This window comes from Bombina bombina, chromosome 6 (assembly GCF_027579735.1).
Source record: "Bombina bombina isolate aBomBom1 chromosome 6, aBomBom1.pri, whole genome shotgun sequence".
In the NCBI taxonomy this organism is placed as follows: Eukaryota; Metazoa; Chordata; class Amphibia; order Anura; family Bombinatoridae; genus Bombina; species Bombina bombina.
Window position 1 is genome coordinate 395641308 of NC_069504.1, and position 13986 is coordinate 395655293.

The 13986-nt window shown below is 36.2% G+C and overlaps 1 protein-coding gene across 2 annotated transcripts in view; it reads left to right on the forward strand.

Annotated features, from left to right (window-relative positions):
* SH3PXD2B (SH3 and PX domains 2B) overlaps nucleotides 1-13986 on the forward strand; it is a 455707-nt gene that overhangs the window by 107666 nt on the left and 334055 nt on the right. For both annotated transcript variants that reach the window (XM_053717127.1, XM_053717128.1), the window contains exon 2: nucleotides 7111-7191. In XM_053717127.1, coding sequence (XP_053573102.1) covers nucleotides 7111-7191 — 81 coding nt within the window. The remainder of the gene's footprint in view (nucleotides 1-7110; nucleotides 7192-13986) is intronic.

Below are 13986 nucleotides of genomic sequence, written 5' to 3' on the forward strand. Positions count from 1 at the left end.
ACATGACATTTCTTAATAAAAACGAAATTCAAGAGAAGGAAGAAGACCACTGAAAATAGCATAACACTAAAGAGGTGATTTTAATTTCTGCTGTATCAGATTCATGACGGTTTAATGTTAGGTAAGCAACCCCTTAAGCTATCAGTTTAAGATTATATTGAATCAAATCATTCAATTTTTAAAATCATTGTCTAAAATATTACTGTGTCTCCTAATGTCATCATCAATGTTTAACTTTAATACTAACTTCACATATACATACTTTCAAAGTATAATACACAATGTAACAAATGGCACTTACAAGTTCTGATGAGTGATCAATGACACAAGTATTGAGTAATTTGATTAGTTAGTGATAGTAGAAAATGTATATTTAAATCAGATTGGCTGATGTCATAAATCATGTGATTATGCATATCCCAATCAAGTGGTGAAAAATATCACTAGTTTGTGGGTTGTTTAGGAGTTTGCATCAAATTTTGTGCGAAAAGTGTTGCGTCAAAGTTGGTGCGAAGTGGAGAGTGGGACTTGTATTACATGCGTTAAACATAGTGCAAATAGATTTATCTGAAAAAGGGAGTTCGATATATTATGTAATGTATTTATTTCATTTGTATCCCTTTATCTACTAGTGCACCGAGTTTGGAGCAATACTTGGCACCAAATTTGAAGCAATAATATTGTTCCCTTGCTTTGTAATGAGAGACAAAGATGTAACATTATCCATAAGTACTTTTTTTATGTAATATGCTTCATTCTCTTGCAGCATCGAACATAACTTTTCTGTGTTTTCAGACTCCCATTGATATCTATGGTATTCCCGGCCTCAAGGGTGGCGGGTTGAATGATAGGTACGCTGCGGCGGAATAGACGCGAGCGTACCTGTTGAATGTTTGATAAATTGGGAAGATGGTCAATTAGAGTCGAATGTGAATTTGAAACATCTGTACAGATGCAAGCATCGTTCTGCGTCGGATTTATATTGCGGGAGCGTATATTACATCACATATTGCCTGGTATTTCGGTGCTGGACTGACCATAATAGGCAGGATCTGACTGATATATTACAGGAAAGTTCTACTCTGTGAAAAGCATTACTAGGCTAAAAAAGAAGCTGCACCCAGGTGATAAATCGCCATAGAACAGGCTAACAATAATATTGAGCCAATTGTTCATTCCTGTGAGTGCGCTTATCTCTGTATGTATTATCCTTTTTGGAGGATCAGCAATGCACTATTTATTTATTTATAAAATATTTTACCAGGAAGGATACATTGAGCTTTCTCTCGTTTTCAAGTATGTCCTGGGTCCACAAAACATTGCATTGATACAATAGGGTACAATAAAATACAAAAACATTATTAATACATAATATATGCAAATTTTAACATAGACCAGGTAGGAAATATATAATCAACCATGACAGGTGTATTCTGTTTTGAGATATGCAGAGAGGGGTCTCTTAAAGGATTTTAGACTTGGGGAACTACTGGGAGCTAGCTGTTGTTTGGTGGCTCTACATATGCTACCTTTGTATTGGTGTACCAGATGTGTTCAGATATCTCCCAGTAGTGCATTGCTGCTCCTTCAACAAAGGATACCAAGAGAAAGAAGCATATTTTGATCATTTAAAAATTTTTTATTTGGGGTTTCATATCCCTTGAAGCCTACCTGGGTGTTCATTTCAAATATGGATGCCAAGAGAATTAAGCTTATTAAATAATAGATGTAAATTGGAAAGTTGTTTAAGGTTGTATGCTCTGTCTTAAATCATGAAATAAGTTTTCAATTTCCTGTCTCTTTAAGGGCTTGGAGTCATAAGATGCTTTGCTATATTGGCAAAATGTTGAGTTCCTCTAAACCTATTTAGAAATGCTCCTCTGGTTTGCACATATGCAGTATTCAGTTTGGCATAGTAGCTGGCTATGGGAAACATTTGTAGCTGGCTATAAAGCATTGACAGTATGCATGTTTGGCTATTATGATAAAGCAAAAGGTTTATGGAGACCCATGTAAAATGGTTTGTATAGTAACAGCCGTAACGTTGTGTTTTTTATAGGCTTTTAAAACTGCAATAAAAACATCTTGTATTGCATAAGAGGATTTTCTTATTGCACCTCTAAAGAAGTTAAACATAGTTAAATGTGTATATATATCCACTTGTATATGGCTAACTCCTATACAGGAATAATATATAAAGGGGCACTCACTTTATAGTACAAAAAGTGTTACAAAATGTATAATAATCGCAGGAAAAACAAATGAGGTAATGTCCACTGTGAAAAACAGTCTCATAGCTTGATGCACCCAACAAGTCGTCACTCCGATGAGGGGATCCTGAATCCCACGAAGGCTATAACAGAAAAAGACAAGAGGCGCCTCATAGGGTGAGTTTGTCTGGATAGAAAAAAATACTTGATATGGTGACAAGTAGCAACTCACATTTAGATGGGCATTACATGTAGTGCGAGTGTGGCAGACTGGAGAATACCGGTCCCTCCAGTGAGACAAACCAGGCACAGCAGCGGTAGAGGAGAACAACTGCAAACAAGCAGACACATAATGGGGTTTCCTCCACCAGGTAGCATGTGACGTCAGTCACGAGGTAGGCTCCAGGAATGAACTCTGACTCCCAATCTGCTAGCTCAAGCACCAATACAACGTGATTTGTCAAAACGGTGAGGGATATCAGGAAGCATAAAGATTCCTTTGTTAATCTAAAAGGGTTTATTTAAAAACAAGCGACACGTTTCTCAGTGGTATATCCACCGTTTCATCAGGCTTATGAGATTGTGAACAAAACACTAGCTTATATCAGAATGTAAGGTCTGCCCTCTAATTACATACACAGGCGAGGTAGGATACCATATTGTGCATCTGATATACAGTTGGGCTCATAAGTTTACATACCCTGGCAGAATTTATGATTTCTTGGCCATTTTTCAGAGAATATGAATAACACAAAAACTTTTCTTTCACTCATGGTTAGTGTTTGACTGAAGCCATTTATTATAAATCAACTGTGTTTACTCTTTTTAAATCATAATGACAACAGAAATTACGCAAATGACCCTGATCAAAAGTTTACATACCCTGGTGATTTTGGCCTGATAACATGCGCACAAGTTGACACTAAGGGGTTTGAATGGATATTAAAGGTAACTATCCTCACCTGTGATCTGTTTGCTTGTAATTAGTGTGTGTGTGTGTGTGTGTGTGTGTGTGTGCGTGTGTAAAAGGTCAATGAGTTTCTGGAATCCTGACAGACCCCTTGCATCTTTCATCCAGTGCTGCACTGACGTTTCTGGATTCTTGGAGTCATGGGGAAAGCAAAAGAATTGTCAAAGAATCTGCGGGAAAAGGTAGTTGAACTGTATAAAACAGGAAAGGAATATAAAAAGATATCCAAGGAATTGAGAATGCAAATCAGCAGTGTTCAAACTCTAATCAAGAAGTGGAAAATGAGGGGTTCTGTTGAAACCAAACCACAGTCAGGTAGACCAACTACAATTTCAGCCACAACTGCCAGGAAAATTGTTCGGGATGCAAAGACAAACCCAAAAATAACAGGACATGTGGTGTGGCTGTTTCAAGATGCACAATAAGGAGGCACTTGGAGAAAGATGGGCTGCATGGTTGAGTCGCCAGAGGAAAGCCACTACGCAAATGCCACAAAGTATCCCGCTTACAATACACCAAACAGCACAGAGACAAGCCTCAAACCTTCTGGCACAAAGTCATTTGGAGTGATGAGACCAAAATTGAGCTTTTTGGTCACAACCATAAACGCTAAATTTGGAGAGGAGTCAACATGGCCTATGATGAAAGTACACCATTCCTACTGTGAAACACGGAGATGGATCGCTGATGTTTTGGGGATGTGTGAGCTACAAAGGCACAGGAAATTTGGTCAGAATTGATGGCAAGATGAATGCAGTATGTTATCAAACAGAACCCTTCATTTTCCACTTCTTGATTAGAGTTTGAACACTGCTGATTTTCATTCTCAATTCCTTGGATATCTTTTTATGTTCCTTTCCTGTTTTATACAGTTCAACTACCTTTTCCTGCAGATCCTTTGACAATTCTTTTGCTTTCCCCATACCTCAGAATCCAGAAACTTCAGTGCAGCACTGGATGAAAGATGCAAGGGTCTGTCAGGAGTCCATAAACTAATTGACCTTTTATACAGACACACTAATTACATGCAAACAGAGCAGAGGTGAGGATGGTTACCTTTAATAGCCATTCAAACCCCTTTGTGTCAACTTGTGTGCATGTTATCAGGCCAAAATCACCAAGGTATGTAAACTTCTGATCAGGGTCATTTGAGTAGTTTCTGTTGTCATTATGATTTAAAAAGAGTAAACACAGTTGATTGATAATAAATTACTTCAGCCAAGCACTAACCATGAGTGAAAGAAACGGTTTTGTGTTATAATTTATATTCTCTGAAAAATAACCAAGAAATCATAAATTCTGCCAGGGTATGTAAACTTACAACTGTACATGTTTGTTACATAGTAATTATACATTGAGAATAATATTTAAAATTTAAAAACAAAGGAACCTTGAATAGTATCAAAAGATAATTGATACTGAAAATGCACAACCCTAATATTTAAAAACAATAAAATATTAAAAATAAAAATAAAATAAATAAAAAAATAAGTCAAGTTGATTATTGCTAGCAATAATCAATTTGACTTATTTTTTGATTTATAATGAAAATGAAACGGTGAATATACCACTGAGAAACGTGTTGCTTGTTTTTAAATAAAGCCTTTTATACTAACAAAGGAATCTTTATGCTTCTTACCGATATTGTAATATCCATCACTGTTTTGCCAAATCACGTTGTATTGGTGCTTGAGCTAGCAGATTGGGAGTCGGAGTTCACTCCTGGAGCTGACGGAGCCTATCTCGTGACTGTGACGTCACACGCTACCTGGTGGAGGAATCCCCATTGTGGTGTCTGCTTGTTGTTTGCTGTTGTTTTCCCCTACCGTTGCTGTGCCTAGTTTGTCTCACTGGAGGGACCGGTATTCTCCAGTCTGCCACCCCATCTAAATGTAAGTTGCCACTTGTCACCATATCAAGTTTTTTTTTTTCTATCTGGACATACTCACCCTATGAGGCGCCTCCTTGCCTTTTTCTGTTGTTATTGTTAAATGTACATAAAAGTGCAAAATTAAAAAGGTTTAATGTTTTGGAATATTTAATTATTGAACATTTGTTTACATAAAAGTATGGGGTCAATAGCAATCTTTCTAATATCTGCTCCTAATAATGAGATTTTAGCTATAGACTTTAGGGGAGGCACGTTTTTCTCGTGATCACAATCCAAAATGGATTTCCCGCTAAAAGCTCAAAGCCAGGTACAATTTTTAACTCAAAAAGTTCCAGAAAATGTGTTCTTGGGTAAGTTCTTGTTATCATGAACTAAACTGGTAATCCAACCAAAACTGACACATACAATGGCCTCTTCAAACCTCTTAAAGTCACATTAAAGTTATTTTAAATTAACCCTTTGTACAATGTGTCCATTTTCTGTTTAGATATTCCTTATTAAATACATATACACATGTAAATGTATGTCCTTACCACTGCAGACAGACTATACAATAACATTGAATAGAAATTTAATAAATCTAGACCATGGGGCTGATTTATCAAGGGCTTAATAGCCCCTGATACAGTTATGAAGCAGCGGTCTTAAGACAGCTGCTCCTTAACTGGTCCGCATCTCTAATCGGCGGACAGCAATCAACCCGATCAGATACGATCGGGTTGATTGACACCCCCTGCTAGCGGCCAATTGGCTGTGAATCTGCAGGGGGCGGCATTGCACAAGCAGTTCAACAGCCCTAATCTTTCTTCCTTTAAATGCTCTCTGAAAACTTTTCTGTTGAGAGAAGCCTAACACCCAACTCAATATTTCTCTTACCTAACAACATTTCCCTCATCTATCTCTGCATTAACATCTTTCTCAATCTTGCAGTCCTCACCTCCTGTTTCTCAACCTCCTACCCTTCTAGATTGTAAGTTCCCACGGAAATAGGGCCCTCAATCCCTCCTGTATGTGTTTTTAAATTTTGTCCTGTATCTTACAATATATATCAATGTTTTATTTAAATGAACTGTATCCATGGACAGCGCTGCGGAATATGATGGCGCTTCATAAATAAAGTATAATAATAATAACTTCTTGTGCAATGTTAAATGCCGACAGAGTATGCTGTCGGCATTCTGTGATGTCTGTTGGACATGATTCGCTACAGTGTATCATGTTGGACAGACATTAATAAATCGGCCCCCATATATACAAATACATCTCTAAAATATTGCAGTGGCCATTTAAGAATGTATTCCACAAGTGCAACATAACAGAATTATTCCAAATTGTCTGATTACTTGCGAATATGACAAAAAGGTCATTTTGGACTTTATCAGGTGCCTTTAGGTGTTGAATTCGATAAGTGTAAAATGGTCTTAAAACTCTGTTGCAAAGTATCAAGATGGATTGTGATATCTGAGAAAATTTCAGCTACATTTAAAAAAAAAAAAAGAATTTTTTTTTTTTTAGCTCCAAGAAACACCAGAAATTATTTAATTGTGATTGCCTTGGAATGAAAAATACTGAAAACAAATAAGCCAGTAGATTGTGATCGAACCCTATATGTTAAAACCCTGCAAGAGGGTTAAAGATGATGACGTTAAAATCTGTTCTGGTGGGACCTAATTGATTGTGGTGGGACCTAATTGATCACATCTGGTTAGCCAAAAGCGAGGCATATGTGTGTAGCCACTAATTAATAACTATCACACAGTAGTGCATTATTGTTCCTGGGATTATACACAGTTATGTGCAAGCATGCACTTGTATGGAGTTCCTGCTGTGCAAAGAATGTACTTTCTATGTCTGTTGCTTCCTACTTTTCTTTGTTCTAATTATGTCTTTCTTTTCAATAAAACAGACTAAAATATACTCTTGTCTCTCTCTAACCAGCCTGATTTTCTCTATATACTATTGCAAAGCTGCATGGGTATCATTAAGCACATTCTCTTCTTCAATAATCAGTGATTAATCTTGATTTCTTTCTCCTGTAGGTATATATCATCAAAGTCACATGGTCCAACGGTTCCACTGAGGTCATCTTCAGAAGATACAGCAAGTTCTTTGACCTTCAGGTGAGGATATTAGAGCTATTCAATATAGTTATTTATTCATATTCATGTTGCTTTGCCTCAAATTCATGTTTAAATGCTACTAAGATTTTAAAAAGTTACACAGCTAAACTATTAAACTTCAGATAAATGGGTTGCTGGTACATTCCTAAAATATGATACCCCAGATCAGATAGATACATACCTCCCATTTAAGAAGCTGCATTCTCAGGACATCATATCTTAATTAAGATGTGTCCCTGACATCCACTTTACAAGTTATATGCAAAAAAAACTCCCATCAAACTTTAGATAAGAAGTGTATGTCCTGCAGGTGAAGGACAAATGCGGGTTACATAGTATAGTTTGTGTAAGTATTATATGGGTAGGTGTTAAAGGGTGAGTGTGTCAGGCAAAAATGACAATTGGAGTAGCTCTCTGCAGTTCTACTCAATATAAGGTAAAATGAATAAAAAACAGATCTTTTGCGCATAAACAGCGAGACACTTTCACACTGGAAATATACTGACAAACTAAAATTAGTAGTATGCAATAAAAATGAAATACACTTAAAGTTAATATTTAGGCAGAAATTAAAAAAACTCTCTTCACCTGAGAATAAAAAGTTTACTTAAAACAGTTAAATCAAATACAAATTTAATATAATTTAACAACCACCGGTGGTGTAGGGTAAACTGATCTAAAATGATAGAATATCTCAGTACAATAAGTAGACATTTAAAAAACAGTGTCCAAATTTGAACTAAGTGCTTTTTGAAGTGCAATAAAACAAAGCGTATCTCCACTGGTCAGCTCTTATGAAAGTATCCTAAGCGTGTAGGTATACAAATAATATACACTCCCTTATAGAGAGTGATGAACTGTCTTTTTGAAGCTTCGTTAGATGTCTTTCTAAATGAGTGTCTTAAAACTCAAATTGGGCAGTGTACCAAACCAACAGACTGCAGTCTGATCAAATGTGGCAGAAAAAGTTCCTGAGTACAATCCAACATAAAAGTATCTTCAAGTATACACCTTCCCTCCGTTCTTCACAGATCACTTACCTCCTGTTTTCACTTCGGGTGTTCCTTGTGTGGTGGTGCAGACTTGTATTTGACAGTCCACTTCCCCACTTCCGCTGTGTGATCGCGGTCTATAGTGAGAGCTGACTTCTCCAGAGTGGTGCAGTGACTCAAACTGGCGTTCTTCTCGTGTCCCTCGTCGATTCCTTCCGGGTTTGTGGCGTCACGTGATCTTCTTTCAGCAAATCGTGGTGCTTAGATTCGTTAAGCAAACAATAGAGCGCTCTGTGTGTTAGATTTTCGGACCTTGTGTACCATCTGTGTTAGATTTTCGGACCTTGAGTACCATCTGGTACTCAAGGTCCGAAAATCTAACATACAGAGCGCTCTGTTGTTTGCTTAACGAATCTAAGCACCACGATTTGCTGAAAAAAGATCACATGACTAGGTGATGTCACAAACCCGGAAGGAATCAACGAGGGACACGAGAAGAACTAGCTGAGGGTGAGCTGTTACACCCGACAATTCTACAGCCTGCTCCTACTAGTACATTGGTGTGCTATACTAATATGTCAGTACCCATTTGGCAAAATTACATTTTACTCATATATATACTTAATGATTCTACACATGAGGCGCCTCTCTATTCTTCTTCATTCTACTGTTGTGCTTGTATTGAAAGTTGAAAGTAAACTGTTTTTGATTGAGCACTAACCAGACGAGCGCAAAAAGCCGAACTTAGAATATTGCATGTGCTTTAAAGTATTCCCCATAGAAGTCAATGGAGCAAAAAAGTGGAAAAACATCTGACACCCCACTCTAGCGCAAACACTATTGCATATTCTAATGTGCGCTTACCCAAAATTAAAACATTAATATTTCACATTCCAAGAATGTTCTATTTCTTTATTTATATATATATATATATATATATATATATATATATATATATATATATATATATATATATATATATATATATATATATAGGGCGCTCTCAGGTTTTAAAATAATTATTCTTTATTTCTTCAAATTTTAAAAAGACATCAGCATTATTCGGTCATGGAGCCATTAAGCAAACTGAAGTTGTGTCCTTTTAAGGGGTTAAACCAACAATACACCCGCAACTAAACATAAATTAAAGGGATAGTACACCCCAAAATTATCTTTTGATTCAGATAGAACATACCATTTTAAACAGCTTTCCAATTTAATTCTATTATCAAATTTTCTTCATTCTCTTGTTATCCATTGCTGAAGGGACAGCATTGCACTACTGACAGGAAGCTGAAAATATCTATTTAGCCAATCACAAGAGACAAATGTGTGCAGGCACCAATTGGCAGCAGCTCCCACTAGTGTAGGATATGTGCGTATTCATTTTTTAACAAGGGATACTAAGCGAACGAAGCACATTTGAAAATAGAAGTGAATTTAAAATGACATGCTCTATCTGAATCATGCAAGTTTAATTTTGACTTTCCTATCCCTTTTAACATAAATTTGTAAAAAGCTGTAATATAGGATTTCATATATTCAATACAACATACAGCTGTTTTTTTTAAATTGTTTTTTTAAATTTAAATGTATGTTTAGTTGTGGGTGTATTGTTGATTTAAAGGGACATGAAACCTAAAAAATGTCTTATGATTTAGATAGAGAATACAATTTTAAATGACTTTCGTATTTACTTCAATTATTCAATCTGTTTCATTCTCTTGGTATCATTTGTTGAAGGAGCAGCAATGCACTAATGGTTTCTAACTGAACACATGGGTGAGCCAATCACAATCAATATATATATGCAGCCTCCAATCAACAGCTAGAACCTAGGTTCTCTGCTGCCCCTGAGCCTGCCTAGATAAACCTTTTCAGCAAACGATAACAAGAGAATGAAGCAAATTAAAAAATAGAAGTAAATTGGAAAGTTGTTTAAAATTGTATTCTCTATCTGAATCATAAAATAACATTTTTGAGTTTAATGTCCCTTTAAGGCAGAGCTTTCCAAACTTTTCATGTTGGGAACACACTTTTTAGACCTACATCATTTCGCAACACAGTAATTCAGTTGTACTAGCTACAGGAGGTTAAACTAACTTGTTTTAAGAGATACGGACACATACATAAACTATATAATAACGAAATGTATTTACACGTAACCATATGTAAGTATGTGCAAGAATTTAAAAAAAAAAGTTTAATAACACCAATAGCTACTTACTATTTTAATGGAATGTATGAGGTTGATGGGATGAACACAGTTTCTGAATATTTAGTGGAATATTAGAAATGCTTGATGATGAAATGCAAGTGTCTTTATCTAAGCTTCCACTTCCTATCCATATATCAAGAGCTGGAGCAGCAATGCACTAATGGGTGCTAGCTGCAAACCCCCCCCACTGATTTCTGACTTCAGCTCAGCGTTTAAGCTGCTGCCCTCAGAGCTCTGTGAGTCTGACTAACTACTGCCTGCGCTGCAAACACACTGCTGTCTCGCTCACTGACTACACGTGCAGTCTTGAGCCAATTGAGGAGACTACACATGCAGTCAGAAGCTAATGTGCCGCCAATGGGAATAGTTTCAGTTCCTGCTAAACTGCGCCAATAGATTAAGATGATCTGTGACCCACTAGGTATCAATCATGTGTCAACCACGTGATATGCGTAGCAGGCAGGCGGAAAGTCGGAAACCAAAAAAAATTTTTAAAAGAATTTTAAATTAAAAAAAAAATTGTGCTGAAGCAGGGACACGCCGACACACTGTGTCCCGACACACAGTTTGGAAAGCACTGCTTTAAGGGTATCATTGTATGTATTGATGTTTTAGATAGTGATGTTTTAAAAATATATATTTCTCCTAAAGGTATGCACTCCTCATCCAAGAAAATGGCCACGGTGCTAACAGAGCAAATTTAAATCCAACATGTTTTGTCTTGTGTGTATCATTTGACAAAGGGACTGGACCAGTACCCGAAACGTTATGGCTAAAAATAAAAGCTGTTTGATACACATACAGATGAAGTTGAGTGCTTTCTACACATATGCTTGTTATAGATATATATATTTATATATCTCATATTTTGCTATGAGCAGAACATTGGAATGTGAAATATTTACAGTAAATGCACAGTATAGCACTTTATTAAACATGAATGTTGCATAAATATGCTTTTACAAGTTTTATCTACTTAAAGGGATATGAAACACAATTTTTTTTCTTTCATGATACAGATAGAGCATGCAATTTTAATCAACTTTCCAATTTACTTCTATTATATATTTTGCTTCATTCTCTTGATATCATTTGATGAAAAGCATATCTAGATAGGCTCATTAGCTGCTGATTGGTGGCTGCACATAGATGCCTCGTGATTGGCTCACCCATGTGCATTGCTAATTATTCAACAAAGGATAAAAAATATATATAATTATCAGATAGTGTTGTTATGAGTGTAACTGTACTTTGTAATGAATTTTTGAAGTGTTTAGTGAAACTTTTTTTTTTTTTTTGCTTCGGGAAACGGTTAACCAGAGCTCTGAGGACGCAGTAATCATTCTAGCGTAAATCATGATTGTGCTCAAACGATCGAGTTTACTTCCAACTCATAATACCGGCGGTAAACTAAACTAGCGCAAACACCATAGATAAACCCCTTATCGCTTGTGCGTATCTGTTAGCGATCCACTCGTAACCTGGCCCTTAATAGATTATATACCCAAATCTTCAGTATCAGAAGTACAACATCCAAATGTTAACAGATTAATACGGTTACAGTTCTTAAACAGGAAGCTGTCCTTTTTTTTATTTTGGTGAAGTCAGTAGAGTGCTATGGCCCCGAAGCGTCACTGTTTTCGCAATCTATTTTAATAAATATATTTATATTGATTTGTTGTTTTTTTCTGGGACAGATGTTACAATTAGAGAACTGTACCTGAGTATAGGTCATCTAGTGAACCTTCTTAGCTTGTGATTTTAGGCTAAATTTGTAATTCTCTTATATTTCTGTAAAACTAAAGCTACAAGTCCACAAAAACGCCTTTTTTAGTCTTGGTTTTGAGAGACAATACAGACTTTTTTTTTTTTTTAATATATATATTAACCCACTTCACCTTCTATGAAAATGGGATATAATAGGAATAATAGCAGTCAAGAAAACAAGTTAATTACCTGACAGTGTAATTTTACAGCAGCTTATGATTCCAATGTATGTTGTGTGTTTTTGTTTTTTTCACACGTTTATTTTTTAAAAGTTTACAAAGTGGTCCATTGATATTATATTTGATATAATTTTATAAATGATGCATGTATTCAAACACATCTTTTAACAGAATATTACACATAGTATTAACTGTGGTCAGACATCCTACTCCCTGCATACTTAGTCACGCCAATACTACAAATTTTCTTTCACAAGATGGACTTTACAGACTTTTAGGCTCATTAAAATACAACCCTTAGCAAATACTGATCTTCAAACAGAGTTGTATAGAAGAGGTTTGACCCTGTCTGAATTGGGGAGGGGGTCTGTTTTTATAACCAGGGTGTAAAATGTACAGACTAGGGAGTTCATAGTGGGAAAGGTCGGGGCCGGACTGGGACCAAAATAGGCCTGGGTATTTAAAGGGACACTCAGGTTAAATTAAATTTTCATGATTCAGATACAGCATGTAATTTTAAACAACTTTCCAATTTACTTCCATTAAAAAAAATGTGCACAGTCTTTTATATTTACAATTTTTGAGTCACCAGATCCTACTGAGCATGTGCAAGAATTCAAAGACTATACGTATATGCATTTGTGATTGGCTGATTGCTATCACATGGTACAAGGGGAGTGGAAATATACATAACTTTTACATTTGTTATAAAAAAAATCTACTACTCATATGAAGTTCAGACTAAGTGCTATTGCATTGTCTTGTTATCTTGCATTTGTTGAGTATGCAAATCCAATGTGTTGACTGGTCCTTTAAGGGAAGAGCAGCCCACTCCACCTCTCTTGTTAATTAACCATACTCTAAAATTGACCAGTATAATGTACTAGTCTGATTAATAAAATATTTAAAGTTTCATACATCCTTCTGTCACTTTATTTTGTGGACTGGTCTGGTTGCCATTAAATAGTAAAGTTCACATTTAAATAAAGAATACCACTTTATTATCAGTTTGTGAATTCAGTTACTCAAAATAACAGGCACTTAAGCGAGTGTTACTGGCCTGATCTGGTTCACAGAAATAGCAAGGCAGTGAGAGGCAGTGATGTCCCTGCATCATTCCCAAATAATGCTGCTGAATAGGCTTGGCTAAAGCAACTAGCCCCAGCCTACTAGGCAAATGCCCTGTTTGCCCTATGCTTAGTTCTAGGACTGGAAAAGGCTATAGGTTACAAAGACTCTCTTTATCTTTTGTTCTCAATCTCCTTTTTCTCTATCTCTCTATCTCTCTCTCTCTCTCTCTCTCTCTCTCTCTCTCTCTCTCTCTCTCTCTCTCTCTCTCTCTCTCTCTCTCTCTCTCTCTCTCTCTCTCTCTCTCTCTCTCTCTCTCTCTCTCTCTCTCTCTCTCTCTCTCTCTTTCTCTCTTTCTCTCTTTCTCTCTTTCTCTCTTTCTCTCTTTCTCTCTTTTTCTCTTTTTCTCTCTTTCTCTCTTTCTCTCTTTTTCTCTCTTTCTCTCTCTCTTTCTCTCTTTCTCTCTTTCTCTCTTTCTCTCTTTCTCTCTTTCTCTCTTTCTCTCTTTCTCTCTTTCTCTCTTTCTCTCTTTCTCTCTTTCTCTCTTTCTCTCTTTCTCTCTTTCTCTCTT